Raw genomic sequence first — 18,147 nt, 5'->3', positions numbered from 1 at the left:
CCCAGTCCTGTTGTCCCTGGTTAGCCCATTCCTTCCTGGGAGGGGGCCCCGTAAAGGCTCCTGCTGCCTCCCCCCACCCTTGTAAGCCCTGCAGGCAGGGCGTGCCCCCTCCTTCGGAAACTGTTGGAAGATATCTAGCTGATCAGTTGGTTTTACCCTACCTCAGAGGTTCTGTTAATGCCCGTGTTCTGTTTTCATTTTTACTTTTATTTTTAAAAAGATTTTATTTATTTGTCAGACAGAGAGAGAGAGAGAGAGAGAGAGTGAGCGCTTCCTGCCAAGCAGAGAGCCCGATGCGGGGCCTGATCCCAGGACCCTGAGATCATGATCTGAGCCGAAGGCAGAGGCTTAACCCACTGAGCCACCCAGGCACCCCAATGCCGGTGGTTTAGAAGGTGTTCTATAAAAGGTCACATCTTTCCTGCTCCAATGTCATGGGGGAGCCAGGATGTGGCTCTGGGGCCCACCATTCTGCAGGGGCTCCAGGAGGAGGGTCTGGAATTTAATTCCTGCCCCGGGCAGGGCTCTCTATCCCCCTTGGGCATCCAGCCGCGGGCTCTGCTGCAGGCCCGCTCCCTCCCTAAGCCCCACACCCCCACTCCTCACCCAGTTCTTTCTAATCTGATTATTCAAGCATGCCTCCGGTCCTTCAGGATTTTGCTGCTGATACTTGCCTAGACCTTGCATTTGGAACGTTCAAGCCAAGCCTTTCTATTCCAAACACTCCGGCTTTGTGATTCCAAAGCTTCGGGTTTCAAGACTTGTTTTCTCTCCCAGGAAACTCAAAAGCCTCCTCAGAAAAGAAAAGCCAAGGATTTGACTCTTTCTTAGCAAATTGGGTGGTGGATGTGCCCATCTCTGTCCCCAAATGCTGTAAGCTCAGAAGGGTCTCATTTGCGTAAAGGATCAGGCGTGTGTGTGTGCAGGACACGTACTTATCAGTCAATATTTTGGTATGTTACCCTGCCGCCAAAGAAACAGGAAAAAATTTGCATAAAGGCAGAATCTGAGTTTATGAAGTTATTCAAAGAATAGTTGTTTCCAAACTATTGAAAATATTCTAGAAACACGTCTTACTGTATTTAAGTCCTATGGAGCGAAATTGCATCTCCATCTACTTATTGCGAAATAACTGTTTTAACTATGTGAGTCCAAATAAAAGTGCTTATGTTAAAACTGACGGCTCCGAGAGGGGGAACCCCTCGTAGGTTCTTGGACTGAGGGCCTGCAAATCAAGTCCCATGAAGAGGAAGAAAGGGTTTATTTCTTATGCATGGAGGGGCGCTCACAGACATGAAACGAGCGCCCCAAAGTGGTGGTCAGATCTGCAGACTTCTACAAAACCCGTCGGAACAAAGGGTCTTGAACATCTAGGGCGGTGAAGTGGGGGGCGGTAAATGCACTTGGGAACTCACAGCAGGTCAGGGCTGTTCAGTCAAGTTCATCTGTGGCGGCCAACTCGGCTCTCACTCTCCCCTGGGGTGGGGGGATTTATGGCCGACCTCATTTCTCAGAAGTGTCTGCTCTTAGCCAGATCAGGGAAGCTCCGAGAAGCCTTCTTTCTGCACCGTTCATTGCCAGCGGTCTCCAGCTCAAGAACCCGGGTCCCGCAGGGCCGTATTTTGGGCGGCGCGCTCCGGCCCCTCCACTCCCTCTGCCCTGGGTCGAACACTTGTCCCAGCCCTAGCGTAGGGACACAGAGGTAGCATCAGGGATAGGGAGAGACGGGGGGAGACAGGATGACGCCGTGGGGCTGCTGTGAGCACGGGCATGCTGCCAAGCAGGAGCCGCCGGTGGGAGACCAACCCTGCTTAGTGCCGGGGGGGTGTTACCGGGAAGGATTCTCGGGGATTCGGACACACGGAGAACACTGGGAGCATCGGCGCCGAGGGGAGCTGTGGGTTTGGGCGCGTGGGCTTGTGTGGGTGGGGCTGGCAGAGGGACGGGGCGCGGGCCGTGAGTGCACCCCAGTTGTATCCGGCAGGGGGTCCTCTGCAGTGGGTCCTTGCCAGAACGTGAAAGTCGGGGGGCGTTTCATAACCTCCGTTGTTCTCCAGGAGCTCGGGGCTTGGGGGAAGGTCGCTGTGGCCGGGGCTGAGCGCCGTGCCTTGGGACCTGGGGGTCCATCGAAATTCGCTGTTAGTGACACCCCTGCAGAAGTCACAAATGCGGGTGCCTTTCCGGTCAGTCGTCGGTGTGTCTGCTGAGCCTCGGTAGACGCGCCCGGGAAGACGGGCCAGAGGAGGACAGTGGGAAGGAAGCCTCAGCAGGTGGAAGTAAGTGGATCTCTAGACTATGTAAGCGGTTTTTCTGGGTATTTCTAGAATGGAGGGCCAGACACCAAGAACCAAGTCAGGGTCCTTGTACAGAGTGACTGGCCTCTCCAGGTTCTTGCGAAGGTCTGGTTTGGGGAAATACTTAGCATATTTTGGGTATGAGTTGCTAAAGAGTAAACTTGTTTTCAGGGTGCCTGGGTGGCTCAGTCATTAGGCGTCTGTCTTCAGCTCAAGTCCTGATCCCAGTGTCCAGGGATCGAGCCCCGCATCAGGCTCCCTGCTCAGCGGGAAGCCTGCTTCTCCCTCTCCACTCCCCGGCTTGTGTGTCTCTCTTGCTGTGGCTGTCTCTGTCAAATAGACAAAATATGAAAAAAAAGAAAAAGCCCACTTCCAGTGGAGCGCGCCCTTCTGCTCAGGGAGGCTTTGGCCGGCCGTGGTGGTTCCAGGGCCTCCGCTGGGAAAGGCTGCGTCACGCTCCTTTTTCCTTCCTAAGAGAAAGCGTTTGTGATTTAGCTGAATTGTGTACATTTTTGGAAAGATGTTTCTCTCAGCCTGGATTTTCAAGGCCTATTTAGGAGTCTGAAGGAAGTGGATTGGAGCACACTCTGTTTGAAACAGACGCGGCCGGAGGGGAGGGTGAAGTCAGTCCTTCGAACTGAAGGCCGCCCTCAGCTTCCTCGTGCTCTCTTGTGCCGGGAGTTCCTTCCGTCAGTGAGCTGCTCTTAGAAACTGCTCGCACCCGCCCCCCGCCCCTGGGGCCGGGGTTTCTGTTCTGAGAGACTTGGGGTTTCGGGGCCCTGTCCTTGGTTTCCTCGCTCGTCCTGACCCTGAGGTGCGTGTGGCTTGGCCCCGGGAAGTAGTGAAGCCTCCGGGTTGGTTCCCAGCCGGGTCCCTGGGCCGCAGGCCTGAGTGTGGACCTCGCTTGGCTACCCCGGAGCTCCCTGCGGGGTGAGAGGGGACATGGCTCCACAGGCGACATGAAAACAGACAGAAACCGCCCCCCACCTCCCGCCCCGGGAGGGTTTCCCCACATCCTGCGTAGGGACTCCGTTTTCCTTCTGAAACCGGGACCATCTGCTCATCAGACACGCGGAGTGCAGTCGTGTCACACCCGCCTGTGTGCCTCACTCGGCGTGTCACCGTGTGTCACACTCAAGCAGGCCGCGTGGAGTTTCCTCCAGTAACTTGGTCCGCACAGGATTTTTGCTTTAAACACCATTTGTAGAGCCCAAACATGAGGCAAGAAGGAACTTCGCTGTATCTTCCGTTGAATGTGAATTCTTCCTTTGTTCCTCGCTAGACTCGGACTCCCGATCCCTCCCCAAAAGAGTTCAATTTCCCGAGAACTTCCAGCATGAATGATGACCTTTTTAGGCATCTGGGGGGACCATGAGAACATTCAGAATGACCAAGGTCATGCATATGTTGTCAGTACACTTCCTCGCTTTGTGGGGTTTCCAAGAGTCGGCCGGCTGTCCCCCAGTGGGAATGGACATTTTGGGAGATTCAGGTGAAAACTCGTGTGTTCTTTGACTCTAAGTCTTAAATTCAGATGCTGCAGAGTAAGAGGTACGGATGGATGCCGGGTGCCGGCCACGAGCTTGTCTGGAGATGACATCTTGGGGAGGGAAGGTGAGCTGAGTCTGGGTGGCCTTAAAAGGAAAAACCTTGTGGAAAACACTTCTCTTGGCATCGAAAGGTACCCAGTGGTTAGTACTGAGTAGGATGCCCAGGGCTGCAGAGCCTACAGCCAGCGTGTCTCCGTGGCCGCGGCCCCTGCAGACTGTTTCTTGATGTGCAAACTGCTCGTCTCTTTTGATAATAGACCCCTGTTTTTTTTTTGTTTTTGGTTTTTTAATTTTAATTTCTCAGTGTTGCAGGATTCATTGTTTATGCGCCACACCCAGTGCTCCGTGCAGTCTGTGCCCTCCTTAATACCTACCACCAGGCTCACCCATCCCCCACCCCCTCCCCTACAAAACCCTGTTTGTTACTCAGAGTCCACAGTCTCTCATGGTTCGTCCGATTTCCCCCAACTCGCTTCTCCTCTCCATCTCCCAGTGTCCTCTGTGTTATTCCTTCTGCTCCACAAGGGAGTGGGACCGTATGGTAACTGACTGTCTCTGCTTGACTTATTTCACTCAGCATCATCTCCTCCAGTCCCATCCATGTTGATACAAAAGTTGGGTATTCGTCCTTTCTGATGGAGGCATCATCCTCCGTAGTGTATATGGACCACATCTTCCTTATCCATTCGTCCGTTGAAGGGCATCTTGGTTTTTTCCACAGTTTGGCGACTGTGGCCATGGCTGCTATGAACATTGGGGTACAGGTGGCCCTTCTTTTCACTCCATCTGTATCTTTGGGGTAAATACCCAGTAGTGCAATGGCAGGGTCATAGGGTAGCTCTATTTGTAATTTCTTGAGGAATCTCCACACTTTTCCAGAGTGGCTGCACCAACTTGCACTTCCGGTGTAAGAGGCTCCCCTTCTCCACGTCCTCTCCAACACCCGTTGTTTCCTGTCTTGTTAACCTTTGCTGTTCTAAGTGGTGTAAGGTGGTCTCTCAGTATGGTTTTGATTTGAATTTCCCTGATGGCAAGCTTTATTACAAAGCTGTGATCACCAAGGCAGCATGGTGCTGGCACAAAAACAGACCCCTAGTTTTTAACTGTGTACATGGCTGCTTGGATTAAAGCCTGTGTTTCCAAGTGTCCCTTGCAGCTGGGTGTGAGACACACTATGTGACTGGAGGTAGGAATTGTCCTGAAAGAAAGGAGGTAGATAAGACTGTTCCTGCCTTCCTTCCACTCTCCTACAGCATGGAAATCAGGTGTGATGGCAGGGCTTGGGCAGCTACTCTGTGGCATGAGGTAGAGATGGCTGTGTACTGAGGGTGGGGGAACAGGATGATAGAGGGTCTGCGTCCCTGCCCCTGGGAACACCACGAACTCCACAAGTGCTGTTCACCCCTGAACTTGGAGAGAAAAAAATGCCTTTCTCTCCTGCTTATGCCACTGTTACCTTGTGTTACTGGTCAGGTGCAACCAGGTGTAATCCTAACTGACAGCCTCTTGCTCCCTGCACCTGAGCAGAGTCAATTCTTCTTAGTGTTTCATGGTCAGAGTGCTTAAATGCCACCACCTTTGGAAATCAGTTGAGAAGTAAAGTTGCATGTCTTGTGGGAATGAGGGGTCTCCTGAAAGTGATGGACAGGTGCTGGGGAGGGACCTGAACCATAGGCAGGGTCCCTGGTGGCTTGGAACCAGGTATCTGGCAAGGACAAGATAGTATCCCAGGACCATGGGACAGACACTGCAGAGCAGGAGGAGAAGTTCTGGGGAGCCCTGGCCAAGTCCTGGGCGTGGTCTTGCTTGTCCTTTGCGTGTTGGTGGGAACGAACTCCACAAGAGCTCTGCACTTAAGAGTTTCAGTTCTGCTGGCGTAAATCAGTCATGTTAGACATCAGGAGAATTTAATCCATCTTCCCCATTTTGGATTCACTTTTCAATACAAAGCTATCGTGCAGCCTCTTCTCTGATGTCTGTGTCCTGTGGAATTCTGGTCCCCCTTCAGAGGGACCCTTTAAGGCAGTAGCTGTCCTAGTGTCGGTCTCGGCAGCATGTCAGGTCACTGGAAGGCTTCAGGCTGGGGTGCCTGCAGCCCTGAGATCTGATTGACCGGGCAGGAACGCGCCGCAGGCACCAGGACTTCGGGTAGGGAGGTGTCTCGTGTGTCGTCCCCACACGGCGCCCCTGACATTCCAAGAGGCTAGTGGGCCAGGAAGGGGAAGTAAGGGTGGGCGTGGAGAGACGCAAGGAGAAAGGACCAGGGCAGGAGGAGGCGCACACTCTGTTCACTGGGAAAGAAGAGGAAGACGGCAACCCTCCCGGCACCGTCGAGAGCTGTGGGTCAGGGACAGGCTGGCGGGTTCAGCCGCAGAGCACCGGCTGCCACCGAGCCCCCGCGCTCTGCTCCGTGGAGCTGAGCATCCGGGCGAAGCCGCCCGCCCGGCAGGCTTGGGCAGTCCACCCCCTCGGGACGGTGGGGCGGGGCGGGCAGCTGAGCCGCCATGTAGCTGGGCCGAGGGGAAGCCGCGCCTCTTTGCCGCGTAACACAGTGCCCTGATGTGTGCATCACACACATGCCCCCCCCCCCCCCCCAATATTCAGGGGTCGTGGTGTCTCGGTTCTCTCTGGAGATTTACTCCTGGATCATTCAAACCTGCGTTCATCCAGCGAACTGAAACCGATACACAAAGTGTGCGAACACGAGGCGCCCCCGTCGGGAGAGGCTCGAGCATCAGTACCCGGGTCCAGGGCTGGGACACGACGGGGGTGGCGGGCGGTTTGTCGCGGACGCGGCTCCCATCAGGAATGCACAGTGGCTGTGTTCGGGGCGGAGGGCGACACGCTTTATTCTGTGCACACTCGGATTTTGGCTGTTGGCTTTGCACAGTGAGTTACAGGGCGTCAGAAGGCGGGGTGGGGGGGGGGAGGGGGCGGGTCTGTGCGGCGGCGCTTGGCCCTGAGTCCCGTAGCGGCTGATGCCCTCTCCCGGCCTCCCCCTGCCCGGCCCTCTACTGCAGGGACCAGATGTGCTAGCCACGCCCGTGATGGTCTCTGGAAGCCCAGACAGGTTTTGGGTGAGGGTCTGTCTTATAACTGGACTGTTTCTTGATGGTTCCATTGAACTGGCTTGACGTGGACCGGACTGGAGCCGCGGCCCGGGACTCCGTCTCTGGTTCACACCCAGGCCTGGGCATGGACGGTGCGGCCGCGGGCGGGCGCCCTCACTCCCCGACGCCCCGCTCCAGGGTCCGGACGAGGTGCTGATAGGTGTCTCTCTCCGCCTGCCACGAGTGATACCGCCTCACGTACTCCCTTCCGTTGGCCACAATTTCTTTTTCTAGCGCGGGATCACGAACCAGTCTCTTCGCCAGCTGAGCGAACTCCTGCAGAGGGAGGGAGAAACGGTGTCGGTAATGGGCGAGCGGGGATTTGCAGGGGTGTCTAAGCCTCTCCCTTGGCCGCCACCCGGCTCTGGGGATGTGGCCCCGAGGGGGCCGGAGAGCTCACGCAGACACGGGCTGAGCGAGAAACCACACAAACCCCCCATGCGCGTGCAAGCACACACGCGTGTCAGGATGGCCATCCGCGGGGGGCGCGGAGCCGTCAGCTCTACCTCCCCGTCGCTCTCCCCTGCGTTTCCCAAAGCTGCTGTTTCTTTTTTTCACAGGGACCCTTAAATCTGCTATTTCTCCCCTCAGCGTCCCCTGGGTCCGACTCCAGCCCCCGAGCCCCGCACCTCACGCTGCTGCCCCTGTGCTGCTTGCTCCCCACCGTGCTGGGGCTCCCCGTTCCCGGGCACGGAGCGTGTCTTCAGATGCTCTGCCTCGGCGAGAAGTGCCCGGCTTCAGAGTCCGAGCTGGCTCGGGTCCTTCCGCAAGACGCAAGGGAGCTGTGGCTCTGGGCCAGCGAGTTAACGGAGCCCCACGGGGACCATCTCCTCAGGGTCGGGGGCCCCTGACGGGTCAGCCCGGCCGTTCCTCAGACTCCCGCAGGAGAAAGAGGGAGACGGGACTCGACAAGCCTCAACTTGCTGGCGTTCCCTTCTGTCGCGTAGCTTCAGGCCGCGCGTCTGCTGACCGGTGCTATCTACAGATGTCACAGATGCCACCACCAGCGCCGGGGCGGTCCTGAGGCCCAGCTTCTGGGGTCACAGCCCTCCATAATCAGAATGAGGGTTATTTTGATTGTTCTGGAGTACTGAGTCTATGTTGCACGACATCAAGAGCAGAGTTCGTGAGCCCGGAGATCTGCATGTGACCTCACTCTCTACCTTCAGACGGGTGACCTTGGGGACATTCCTTAACTTCCTGTGCCTCTGTCTCCTCGTCTGTAACTAAGCGACAGCAGCAGCACCTGCTCCATGGTGTGACAGGACAGACCGTGTTGGTGCAGAGGGCCTGGGCCTGGCCTGGCCCAGACTTTGCATTCCCTGTCCCCAGGGCTCCTGGAAGCCCAGGCAAACACCAGCAAGACAGCCGGGTCTGGGATTAGCATCCAGTGCGCTGCTGTGTGAAAGGAATGCCCACATACTCTCAGAATTACCGTGTCGAATGCTCTTCATAGCTAACAACATAAATAGCAATATTTATGATAGAGTGGAGTTCATATTTTTATGCCTTATGTTTCCACTCTTTAGTTCTTTTATAATAAAAGAATATACTTATTCCCACCTCCTAGCCGAACAACAGCATTCTTACAGAAGTCATTCGCCAGGCTTACACCTGGTCTGTTGCTGGACGACACCGGTCCGGTCTTGGATTTATCTGACATGCAGACAGGCTGTTAGAATGTCTAGACAGAATGTGTGGCCGTTTTCTAGCCGAGCCTGAATGACGGAGCTTCTACAGATAGGACGTGAGCAAGTACACGGTTTCCTCTCTGTGCGGAAGACCGGACAGAAACACAGACTCACATAGAGCGAGAGCCCCTGGGGCCGGGGAGATGATGCAGCCCGGCTGGCGGGCGAGGAGCCCCGTGTGAGTGGCCGGAGGACAAGGGCGAAGCAGAGCATCGGGACAAGCAGAGGGAAACCTGCCCCGTGAGTCGAGTCCAGGCTGAGCCGGCTCCTGTGTGCCTGCCGACGCAGCAGTGCCCTTGGAGACATGCGAGGCGACAGTCAGCCATGCGCTTGCTGGGGCAGACTGCGTGTCCTCTGTCCCCACGGGCGGCTGCAGTCTGCTTCCCCGGCTTGTGAACCTGTGCTCGACCCACAGACCACGTCAGAGGTCACGGGTCTGACCTCCAAGCACAGGTCCGTGGCTTCTCGGCTCCACCGCTGCTCTGAGGCCTGGGCTGCCCGGAGGGTGAGAGCACGGGGACACGGACACTCGCCAGGACCCGCCTGGCCTGTGAGGCAGGAGGATCTCCAGCAGAGCCCCCGGGAAAGAAGCGCGCATGTCCGTTCCCCTGGGATTCTGAACTTCTGGCTGTAGAACTTGCCAGAAAACTGGTCAGCTGATTGCCAAATACCTGGGGGCAGGGGGTGCTTGTCAAGGGCCCCTGCGGCACCTGAACTTGGAAATCACTCAGGAGAGTGACTTGTAAGGCATCAGATGGGATGTCCATGGAGCCGAGTGAGGGAACCCCACGTCTGGGAGCTCAGAGGCCTGTCTTCATGCTGTTCTCAGCACCCAGAACCGAGCGCCCACCCGTGCCACAGCCACGTGGGCGCGGACTTCACGCCACATCCTCAGTGCTCTTCAAGAGAGGCCTAAATCCTGCATACCTCCATGCGTGCCGTGCACACGGAAACGCGCCCGTGGCCTACTCGGACTGACCCCAGGACCACAGATGTGCAGGCCTGGCTCGGGCTACACATCTCTGACATCAGAAAACACTGAGTAGGCCACCGCTGCTGAGTCCTGAGTTCCCAGCTCCCCTGGCAGATGGGGCCTGCCCTGCCCCATGCCCAGGCCCTAACCCACACTTAGTCACCTGTCCCCTATGTCACTGCTGCTGAGACCTTTCCCCTGAATCCCTGGGACCGGCCTTCTCTCGCGGAGGCACCGCCAAGGTCCAGGGAACGAGAAGCGGGTCCGCCGGGCAGATGTGATGCTCACACTCCTGTTGGGATCCCTGTCGCCACACCGTCTCCCCCACGCCACGGGGCAGGGGGCTCTCGTGGGACGCGCACAGCCCTGCGGACCGCACCCCGGACATGGTTCAGAGAAGCGGCCCATCCCGGCCCCCTTCTGGGAGCCCCATGGGCTTCTTCCCAGAGACGCTAAAATCGACTGCGCAGAAACGGAGCTTCGGGCGAGGATGCTGAGTTCAACAGCCCTAAAGCTCAGGCCATTTTGCAAACAGCACCCGGCTCGCACCCAACCAGTCCCCCCTGCAGACCAGGCCTCTGAGCCCGGAGAGGCCCAGGAGCAGCACCCTGGACGCCTGGGCGCACGTCCCAACCCCTGCCCGGGGCTGCTGGGGACAGGGCAGTCCACGGCTCTGACCCATGCGATGGGAACGTTAACCCTCTTGTGCTCCTGAGTCACGGACAGAGCCGCTCTGGTGAGGCGCGAGCCTGTTCCCGCGCTCCGCTCTGTTGAGCCCATCGGGCGTCCGGCCCGGAGCCACCAGTGGGGTCGGGAGGGGCCTCAAATCCACAGCGGCAGCTGGCAGCCGTCGCGTGCTTCCCTTTCGGAACCCAGGCCTGGGGGCCGCGATGATGGGGCTCAGGCCCGCTCTTACTACCGTATGCCCCCCGGGCGCTCCGGCCGTGCCCCTACGCAGCGCACTGCAGTTCGCAAGTCCGAACATAGCAACAGTCCCGTGAGGCAAGACAGACAAAGCCACGAATAACTAAACATCAGCTCAGAGAGGACTTAGCTGCCAAGTGAGTTTTGACATCAAATTCCCAAAAAATCAAATTGCTTTTCAGGTACTTTTTGGATTTTGGAAATGCAGAAAGGGCCTGGGACTCTGGGCTGTCCCCAGGACGCCTCAGACAGAGGAGCAGGAGCAGAGAGGGGCTCGGGGACCGCGCCCAGGGGCCCACGGTAAACGTCAGCATCCAGGACGGGACTGCGCTCAGACCGTTCGGCCCTGGACCTGCGTACCCCTCCTCCCGCCTCGGCAAGCGAAGACCAGAACGAGAGGGAACGCCATGAGGGGGGCGCTGGCCCGGGGGAGGTTCCAGGGGGCAACAGTGACCACAGCCGGGTCAGAGAGAACGAGCAGGGCCTCAAGACAAGTGGCGGTAAATCTGCCATGGAGTCATCCTGGCTGTGCCTCGGGGACCCGGGATGGATGTGAGGCTCCCTGGCAGGTCGTCCAGGGGAGCGGGCTGTGGGAGACAGACCTGCGGGTGAAGGCCACCTCCAGCCCCTGCAAAGGCTCCTGATTCTTTGTCCCGCTGAGGCTGGGTTCGGCCACCTCGGCCCACAGACCCTTGGGGGAGCAGGGGACGATCACTGGTGGGCTGGTGGCCGCCGTCCTGGTCCACACGAATGTCCACACACTGCCCTGTTCGTAGCCAGCGCAGTCTCCCTCCCTCGGACCTCAGCCACCCGCCGTGCCTTCACGTGGCCACAGCTCACGGCCACGGCTCTCTTGGACCCGGCTCCGGGAATGGCCCCGATGAGCAGGAGCCCCCGAATGGCGAGCAGCCCAGCTGTCGGGGTCCACGCGTTGTCCCTGCTCCGAGGAGCACCTTCTGCACGCGGTGCACAGTGCCCCCGGGGGAAGAGCGCATGGTCTCTGCACCCGTGGGAACAGGAGCGGGGATGGGTTCACCACCCGCAGACTCGGCTGAGCGCAGCAGCCGCGGACACGGGCCGCTCACCACAGACCGTGAAGCCAAGTGGCTGCGGAGTGGCGAGTCCAGGCGGGGACGGGGACGCGTCCCCCGTGCGTGTGTCCTGCAAAAATAGGAGGTTGTCTCCAAGTGGCTAATGCTAAAGTTTCTTTTTAATTTTTATGTTGTCGATTTTTCTGTAAAAACCATGTGGACAGTAAAAAATCAGAGCCCGCCGCCAGCAGACGGAGACCATGGGGCCGCGTCAGCTCTGTGCCCGCCGCGCTCCTGCGAACCGGCCCCGCGGTTCTTGTCTGTTTCCGCCGTTTCCCTGCGCCCCCGCGCGCCGCACCCCTCCATCTCCCCTGCGGCTTGCCAACACCCCAGCTCCCGTGCACGGGGCTCTGCCGCCGCCAGGACCTTCCCTGTGGGGCACCTTGTCCTTCGAGGCCAGCCTGACCCTCGCAGAGCAGAACCTGAGAGAGTCCCGGGGTGGATCCTACCGCGTCCGACCGGGGGTGCTGCCCACGGTGCTGAGGGCGGGGAGAGGCTGTGCTGCCCTATCTCAGGACCACGCTGCCTGGACCACAAACCCCCGCGACCTGGACCTGCCCTCCCAGCTTCTGCCTCCAGGACCTCACTCAGTGCCCACCACGTGGCAGGGCCTCAGGGAAAGTCCTCTGACTCACCTGCCGTGTGGTGGGATCTGACTCCCTGCCTCATGGCACAGCGACAGACAGAAGCCGTCACTCTTGTCCTGTCACTTGAGGCCCAGACTCTTCTTTCTGGTTGGTGAGTCCCTCCTGAGACCCTAACCCTCTCTTGTGTCTGGAGGGCAAGGCCTGGTCCCGAGCTAGGAATGTGCCTCCTTGGACATGACCTCGCTGGGAATGTCGCCGCTGCGGTGACGGTCCTGTCCCTCACTTGCTCACAGAGGGAACAGCCCGCATCTAGAGCAGACGTCTAACGGCTAGCCGCCCAGCAGGTCTCCCCTGGATGGTTGGCGAGGCCCACGGCGTTTAAGCCAAGAGCCAACGGAATTGTCAACACTCACAAGTGGGTAAAATCCAGTTATAATTTGGGAGTTCCAGCTTGTCTTCAGACATGGCAAGGGCGTGACTCGGGCCTGTGGGCCCAGGGTGACTGGCGGTGGGCACTGTCGGGGCCCTTCGCTCGCCGGGGGCGTGTGGTCTGCCCTGCGGCCCGATGTGAGAGCACGAGCCTCCTGGCCTTGCGGGAGCCTGGTTCAAACCTGCTGCTTCTCCCTCCCCCCCCACCCCTCACAGCCACACTTACTGCGCACACACTTCTTCCCTCAAAACCTCGCTCCTGCTAGTGGGGCTCACCGAGGCCCTGATGGGACTGACCCCCATCTTCCGTGTTCCAACGCCAGACGCGGAAGCCGCTGGGGCCCCTGGGGAGACGGCGCCCGCACACGCAGCTGCTGGGCCGTGCGCCTGACCCTGACAGCCAGAAGGCGTGGGTGCTCAGGACGCCGCACGTGGGCGCCAGTCTGTCCCCTGACCGTGGCCACGGTGCAGAGGCTGTCACGGGATGTGGAGACCGGACCGCGGAGTGCCACAGGCACGGGGAGGGGAGACGGGGAGCGAGGGCTCAGGCGGGGACCGCCACAGAACACAGGCTGTGCTCTTGGAGGAGAGATCAGGTTTCCCTCGCGGCTGCTGGTTTAATTCCATACAGACGTTCACAAAATAAACGAGCACGAGGGCTGCCCTTAACCACCACTGATGTCATTCAAGCAAAGCCCGTGCGTGGTTTGTTTGCTGTTTCAAAGGGTGGGTGAGGGGGGTCTGATATGTGTGAGCCATCGGTGAGTCCCCCGGCCTGGTCGTCTCTATCACGTCCATCAGGGACAAAGCGCGCCCACCGACCGAGTCCAGATGCAGCCGCTGTCCCCCCTTACCAGGTTAAATGCCACTTCTGATCCGTATTTGGATGTGGATTGGAAATAACCCTTTCACACTCCGCGGCCGGCCGGCGGTGCGTGCCGCTGAGCCCAGGGCTGCGCGGACTCCCCCACGGTTGGCGGCTTATTTAAAATGCGTCTTGTTTTGGAAGCAGGCTCCCGCCCTGCGCTTGGTCTGGTCTGGTGGCCGCCGTAAAGAAGACAAAACAAAGTTGTGGTGATGGCCCTGTCTAGCAGGCTTTTCAAAGTGTGTTAACACAGCCCGCGGCCTCCCCCGACGTGAGACCTGAAGTGTCCTTTCGTTTTTAAAAATCCTTTGTGACACCAATATTGACGTCGTAGAATCAAAACAAGTCCTTGACTTTGTGTGCCGTGGCGCCGTGTCTCTGAGCCGGGGGACATGACCCTCCTGGGGGGAGGGGACGCTCGCTGGCAAGTGTCAGAGGGAGGCCATGCCGGAAGCACCGTGCTGTCCTCGTGCGCGGACGCCCGCTGAAGTTAGAGCTCCGGAACGAGCCGACGGGGGCTCGGGGAGAGGACAGTAAAATGACCTTGCGGGGGGGGGGGGAGGCACAACTGCCTGACCCACAAGCTTGGTGGGTGTTGACTGCCAGAGTTCCAGAATGGGGTAGAAAGCAGCAAGCCGGGGTCTGGAGAGCGACGCCGCTCGGGCCGCAGGCGCTGCCACCGAAAGGGAAGGCGTTAGCGGCCGGGATGCCTTCGGCTGGACAGTCACCCGGGAGCCCCGGGCTCCTTGGCTGCTGCATCGGCCTCCCCCGGCCCGGGGCTGGGGGACAGCACCCCAGGCCGCAGGGAAGAGAGGGGAGCATGGTTGTGGCAAGGGGGAGGGAAAGCTGTCTCGGATTAAGCATCTGCCAGAGGAAATCTGAAAACTGAATTTTCTAATATTTGCGTTGATTCTAATTTTTAAGTGTAAATCCCCACGCTCTTGAATATAACATGTGCTCTCGGGAAGACGCCAGCAGGCAGAACCTAAGTTTTAAAGACTCAAAGGACAAAACTCAGGCCTAAGGCATTACCTCCTGCCGCGGACACCGGGTGTGATGGAGGCCGTGCCTCTCCCATGAGGACAGCCGGCCGGAGGTCTGACACACTCAGACAGACCCGTGTGTCCCTCTGCCTGCGCCCGGCACCGCCCCAGGGGGCAGCAGGGATCACGAGCTCTGCTTGTCCCAGAGAAAACAGCTTGGAGACCCAGGCCAGGCCACACGTCCTGGGCCCAACTGCGGGCAGACACCCACGGGCGCACTCCAGACCCCTTCACACACTTCCTGGAGGTCCCCCCGCCCCCCGTCATGCCCCGGCCGTGTCCGCTCCCGGCTGCACTGTCCCACGTGTTGTCTTCACATAAAGTGCCGGATCGTTGCGTGAGCTGTTTTGAGGCATGACGGCGCTCAGACACACGGCCATCTTGCTGAACACCTGTAGGTGTTCTAGAAATCCACGATTCTGTCTGAAGAGCACCCGCCCGGAGACCAGAAATCCAAGCATCAGGGGGCCTGACGGGCTCAAGGCCGCGCCGCTTGTCAGAGGCAGGATGGGGAACAGGAGCAGGTCCTGTGTTTGGGTCTCTGTTCTGGGATTTTCTGAACTGCCCCCGGGGCCACAGAGGACACAGGCTGCATGCAGGGCTCCCGCCAGGGAGGGGCACAGGGCACGGGCCGAAAGATGCGAACCCCAGACCGTCCACGGGAAATGCCGACGAAAACCGTCCCGGACAAACGCTTCCTTACCTGAGGGTCTGAAAACAGCAGGCCTGTGACCTCGTGCTTCACCACCGCAGCGTTCCCGGGGATGTTCCGGGCCAGCACCGGCACTTCCAAGTCCATGGCCTGCGTACGGGAGAGAGAAGACTGGTGGGCAGCCGTGACTACGACCGTCCCCGGCGGACGAGCCTGTGTGGGGGGAGTAGCATCTGTGCCTGCCAGGCCTCCAGCACCGCACCCGATCGAAACATTCCACTGGCATAGTACGTCCTGCACTGTGAGAACTTACTGTTGCAGGTTCTGGAAAGCTCTATTCTGCAAGACTTTGGCATAATTACCGTGGTGTCACGAAGAACCCCCCCTTGCCCGTCGCCTCCCGTGTTCGCTTGACACTTGTGCAGTGACAGTCTGGAGCAGACAACCGTAATTACCCTAATGACTCTCCCAGTGAGTCATGCGCCCCCAGCGCAAGCCACAGGAACGGTGCCAGCGGCCTGGCACGTCTCTCTGGCACGCAGACCAGAGTAAGAAGGAACGCGATTCGTCATCCCGACTGTGCACTGAGCAGGCTTTCCACCCCCAAGGTCTGGGATCGGCTCGCGGCATCCGCGGCCCCGCACAGACGAGCATCGAGGCCTTGGAAGGTGCCCGAGAGCTCAGCGGGCAGAGTTGGCCTCATCGGCCCGGCCGGGCAGCGTCTCCAGTTCTCCTCCTATGGTTCTGGGGAGCCCCTGACACTGAGCCTCCTGGGGCTGCTTAGACCTGTGCCCACTCAGCGCTGCTCACTCAGGAGCCCTCCAGCACGTGAGAGGGACGTCCCTTTGCAACCTGGCATCCGCGGCAGGATGGGTTTGGCGTCAGGAGCAAACCGATAATGTGGCTTTTACTCCACAAAAGTATGTTTTAGACGCTCTGACTGTTGTGGCATCTCTTTTCATGTCATAAACATTTGGTCACAAAGGGGTGAGGTTTGATCTTCAGAAACGTAAAGTTACCCGAGTGCAGCAGGTTTCCGCCGTCCTTTTGTAGTGTCCCGTCTAGGGTCTTCGATGGTCACGACACTCGGGAAGGAGGCACCGCGCGGCACAGGAGAGCAGTAACGGGAGCGGCCGCGTCCCAGCACCACCGTCCCAAGGGCTTCCGGCTCCTGGGTGGGCCCGGGGTTCTGACATGCCGCAGGCCCGTCTGGCGGCCTGGAAGACATCAGAGGGCCTGGGATCGAGAGGCCTTGGTCTCAGTGAAGCTCTTGCTTCACTGTCTTTGCTCTGGGCCACACAGTGCATGTCCCCCTCAGACCGCAGTGCTGTCCCCTGGAGTGAGGAGGAGCCCTGACCCCTGCCCAGCGCGGCCCCCCCGCCCCACGATCCTGCCCGTCGTGGCCCCCCTGCCCCACGATCCTGCTCGTCGTGGCCCCCCTGCCCCACGATCTGGCATCGCAGCACCCCCCACCCCATGATCCGGCATTCCTGAAAGTTCCTCCCGCCACTCTGCAGTGCAGCCCAGGAACCGCTGAGGTAGCAAGCCTGCGGACGAGGCTCTGGATTTCTCCCTGGTTCTCGGCTGAATGAGGGACTAAACAGTCCTCTACAGCATGTGAGAGAGTCCGCAGTAAATTGTGCACAGATACCGCTGTGTGGTTTTGGCATAAGCTGACCAGCACATCCGCGACATCAGCGGCGAGGTCGTATCTGATCACAGTGAGTGACGCGGAGTCCCACGGCTTGTCTCTGCACTTGTCATAGTGCGGGCCACCGGCTCATTCAACTAGCACAACACACTGTGGTTTCCTTTCTAGACGTTTGTGAAGTCACTGCCTCCTCCTCACATGGGCGCGACCTTTGAGACCATCCTGTCACCCAGCATCTCCCGTCAGGTCAGAGCTTAGAGAGAGGGTGACTGACACGTCGCGCGGCTCCTGCTCCAGGCAGCCCCGCAGCATTTTCACACTCAAAGGGTACGTTTATCCCGATTTGAGTCAGCGTCAGGACCTGCGAAGCATCTGTGGCCGACACGGGATCGAGAGGGGCCGTGCACGATGGGGTGGAGAGGTGACAGATGCAGACTGACGGAACCGACGACCAAAGCCCCACAGGCCGAGCCGCCCCTGGGAGAGAATGGAGTTGAAACCCCCGTCTCGGGCAAAGAAGAATCTTGTCATCGGCCCTCGTGTCGCGTACACTCACTGATATATCCGCTCGACCAGCGCTCGCCGAGCGCCCATCCTACGTGGAAGGCTGCGCCCCACTAGAACTGTCCCTTCCTTGTCACTCACTGGACAGAAGTTTGTTCTCAGCCTGCAAACGGCAGGACACAGGGGCTGGGCTGACGGGAGCAGGTGGCAGACGGGGACAGTGAGTTGGTACTGCCCCGTGGGGGAACCTTGCTTGAAGCAAAAGGCCATGAGAAGGAAACAGCAAGTCTGGCCAGAGGAGGACAGCGTCACACAAACGCAGTCACTGTCGTGGACAGCAAGAGCAACGCAGCTGATAAACCCAGGGGCTCTTCTCTGGAAGAAAAAACATCAGCGAAGTAACGAAGCCGCCAGCGGCTCTCCTCCCAAGCAAGGGGCAAGCCAGAGCAGGCAGCGGCAGGGGGCGCGGGCCACTGGGCCACTGGGATTCCGGAATCCCAGGCGGGTGCCTCCCGCAGTCCCGCGTGAACCGCGCGCCCGGCGGCAGCGGGCAGCGACCGGGAAGACGGCAGAAGAGCTGAAACCGCGATTTCGGGAGTAAACAGAAAACTTATCGCGGAAACGATGTGCAATGGAACAACCGTCTCAGATGGTGTCGCAAGCGAATTCTGCGAAGTCCTCGAACCGCTGCGTCCCCGGGCTGCAGGAGCGGTTCCAGGTCACCGAAGAAGAACGAAACGTCCCAAGTAAGTGTCAGGAGAGGAGGCCCCCAGCCACATCAAA

General features: G+C 59.1%; 1 protein-coding gene across 5 annotated transcripts in view; it reads right to left on the bottom strand.

Annotated features, from left to right (window-relative positions):
• Positions 1 to 994: 994 nt before the first annotated feature.
• The window catches only part of GLT1D1 (glycosyltransferase 1 domain containing 1), a 98,931-nt gene continuing 81,778 nt past the window's right edge, over positions 995 to 18,147 (bottom strand). For 3 of the 5 annotated variants that reach the window (XM_059139877.1, XM_059139878.1, XM_059139881.1), the window contains 2 exons: positions 15,261 to 15,359; positions 6,669 to 7,230 (listed from right to left, as the gene is read on the bottom strand). In XM_059139877.1, coding sequence (XP_058995860.1) covers positions 7,069 to 7,230; positions 15,261 to 15,359 — 261 coding nt within the window. In that variant the 3' untranslated portion in view covers positions 6,669 to 7,068. Of the gene's footprint in view, positions 2,116 to 6,668; positions 7,231 to 15,260; positions 15,360 to 18,147 lie in introns of those variants that run through there. The other 2 variants (XM_059139879.1, XM_059139880.1) reach the window with 2 other exon arrangements.

The sequence above is a fragment of the Mustela lutreola genome, chromosome 11 (assembly GCF_030435805.1).
Source record: "Mustela lutreola isolate mMusLut2 chromosome 11, mMusLut2.pri, whole genome shotgun sequence".
NCBI classification, from domain to species: Eukaryota; Metazoa; Chordata; class Mammalia; order Carnivora; family Mustelidae; genus Mustela; species Mustela lutreola.
Note: the sequence above shows the minus strand (reverse complement) of the source record. Positions and strands in the feature narration are given on the sequence as shown.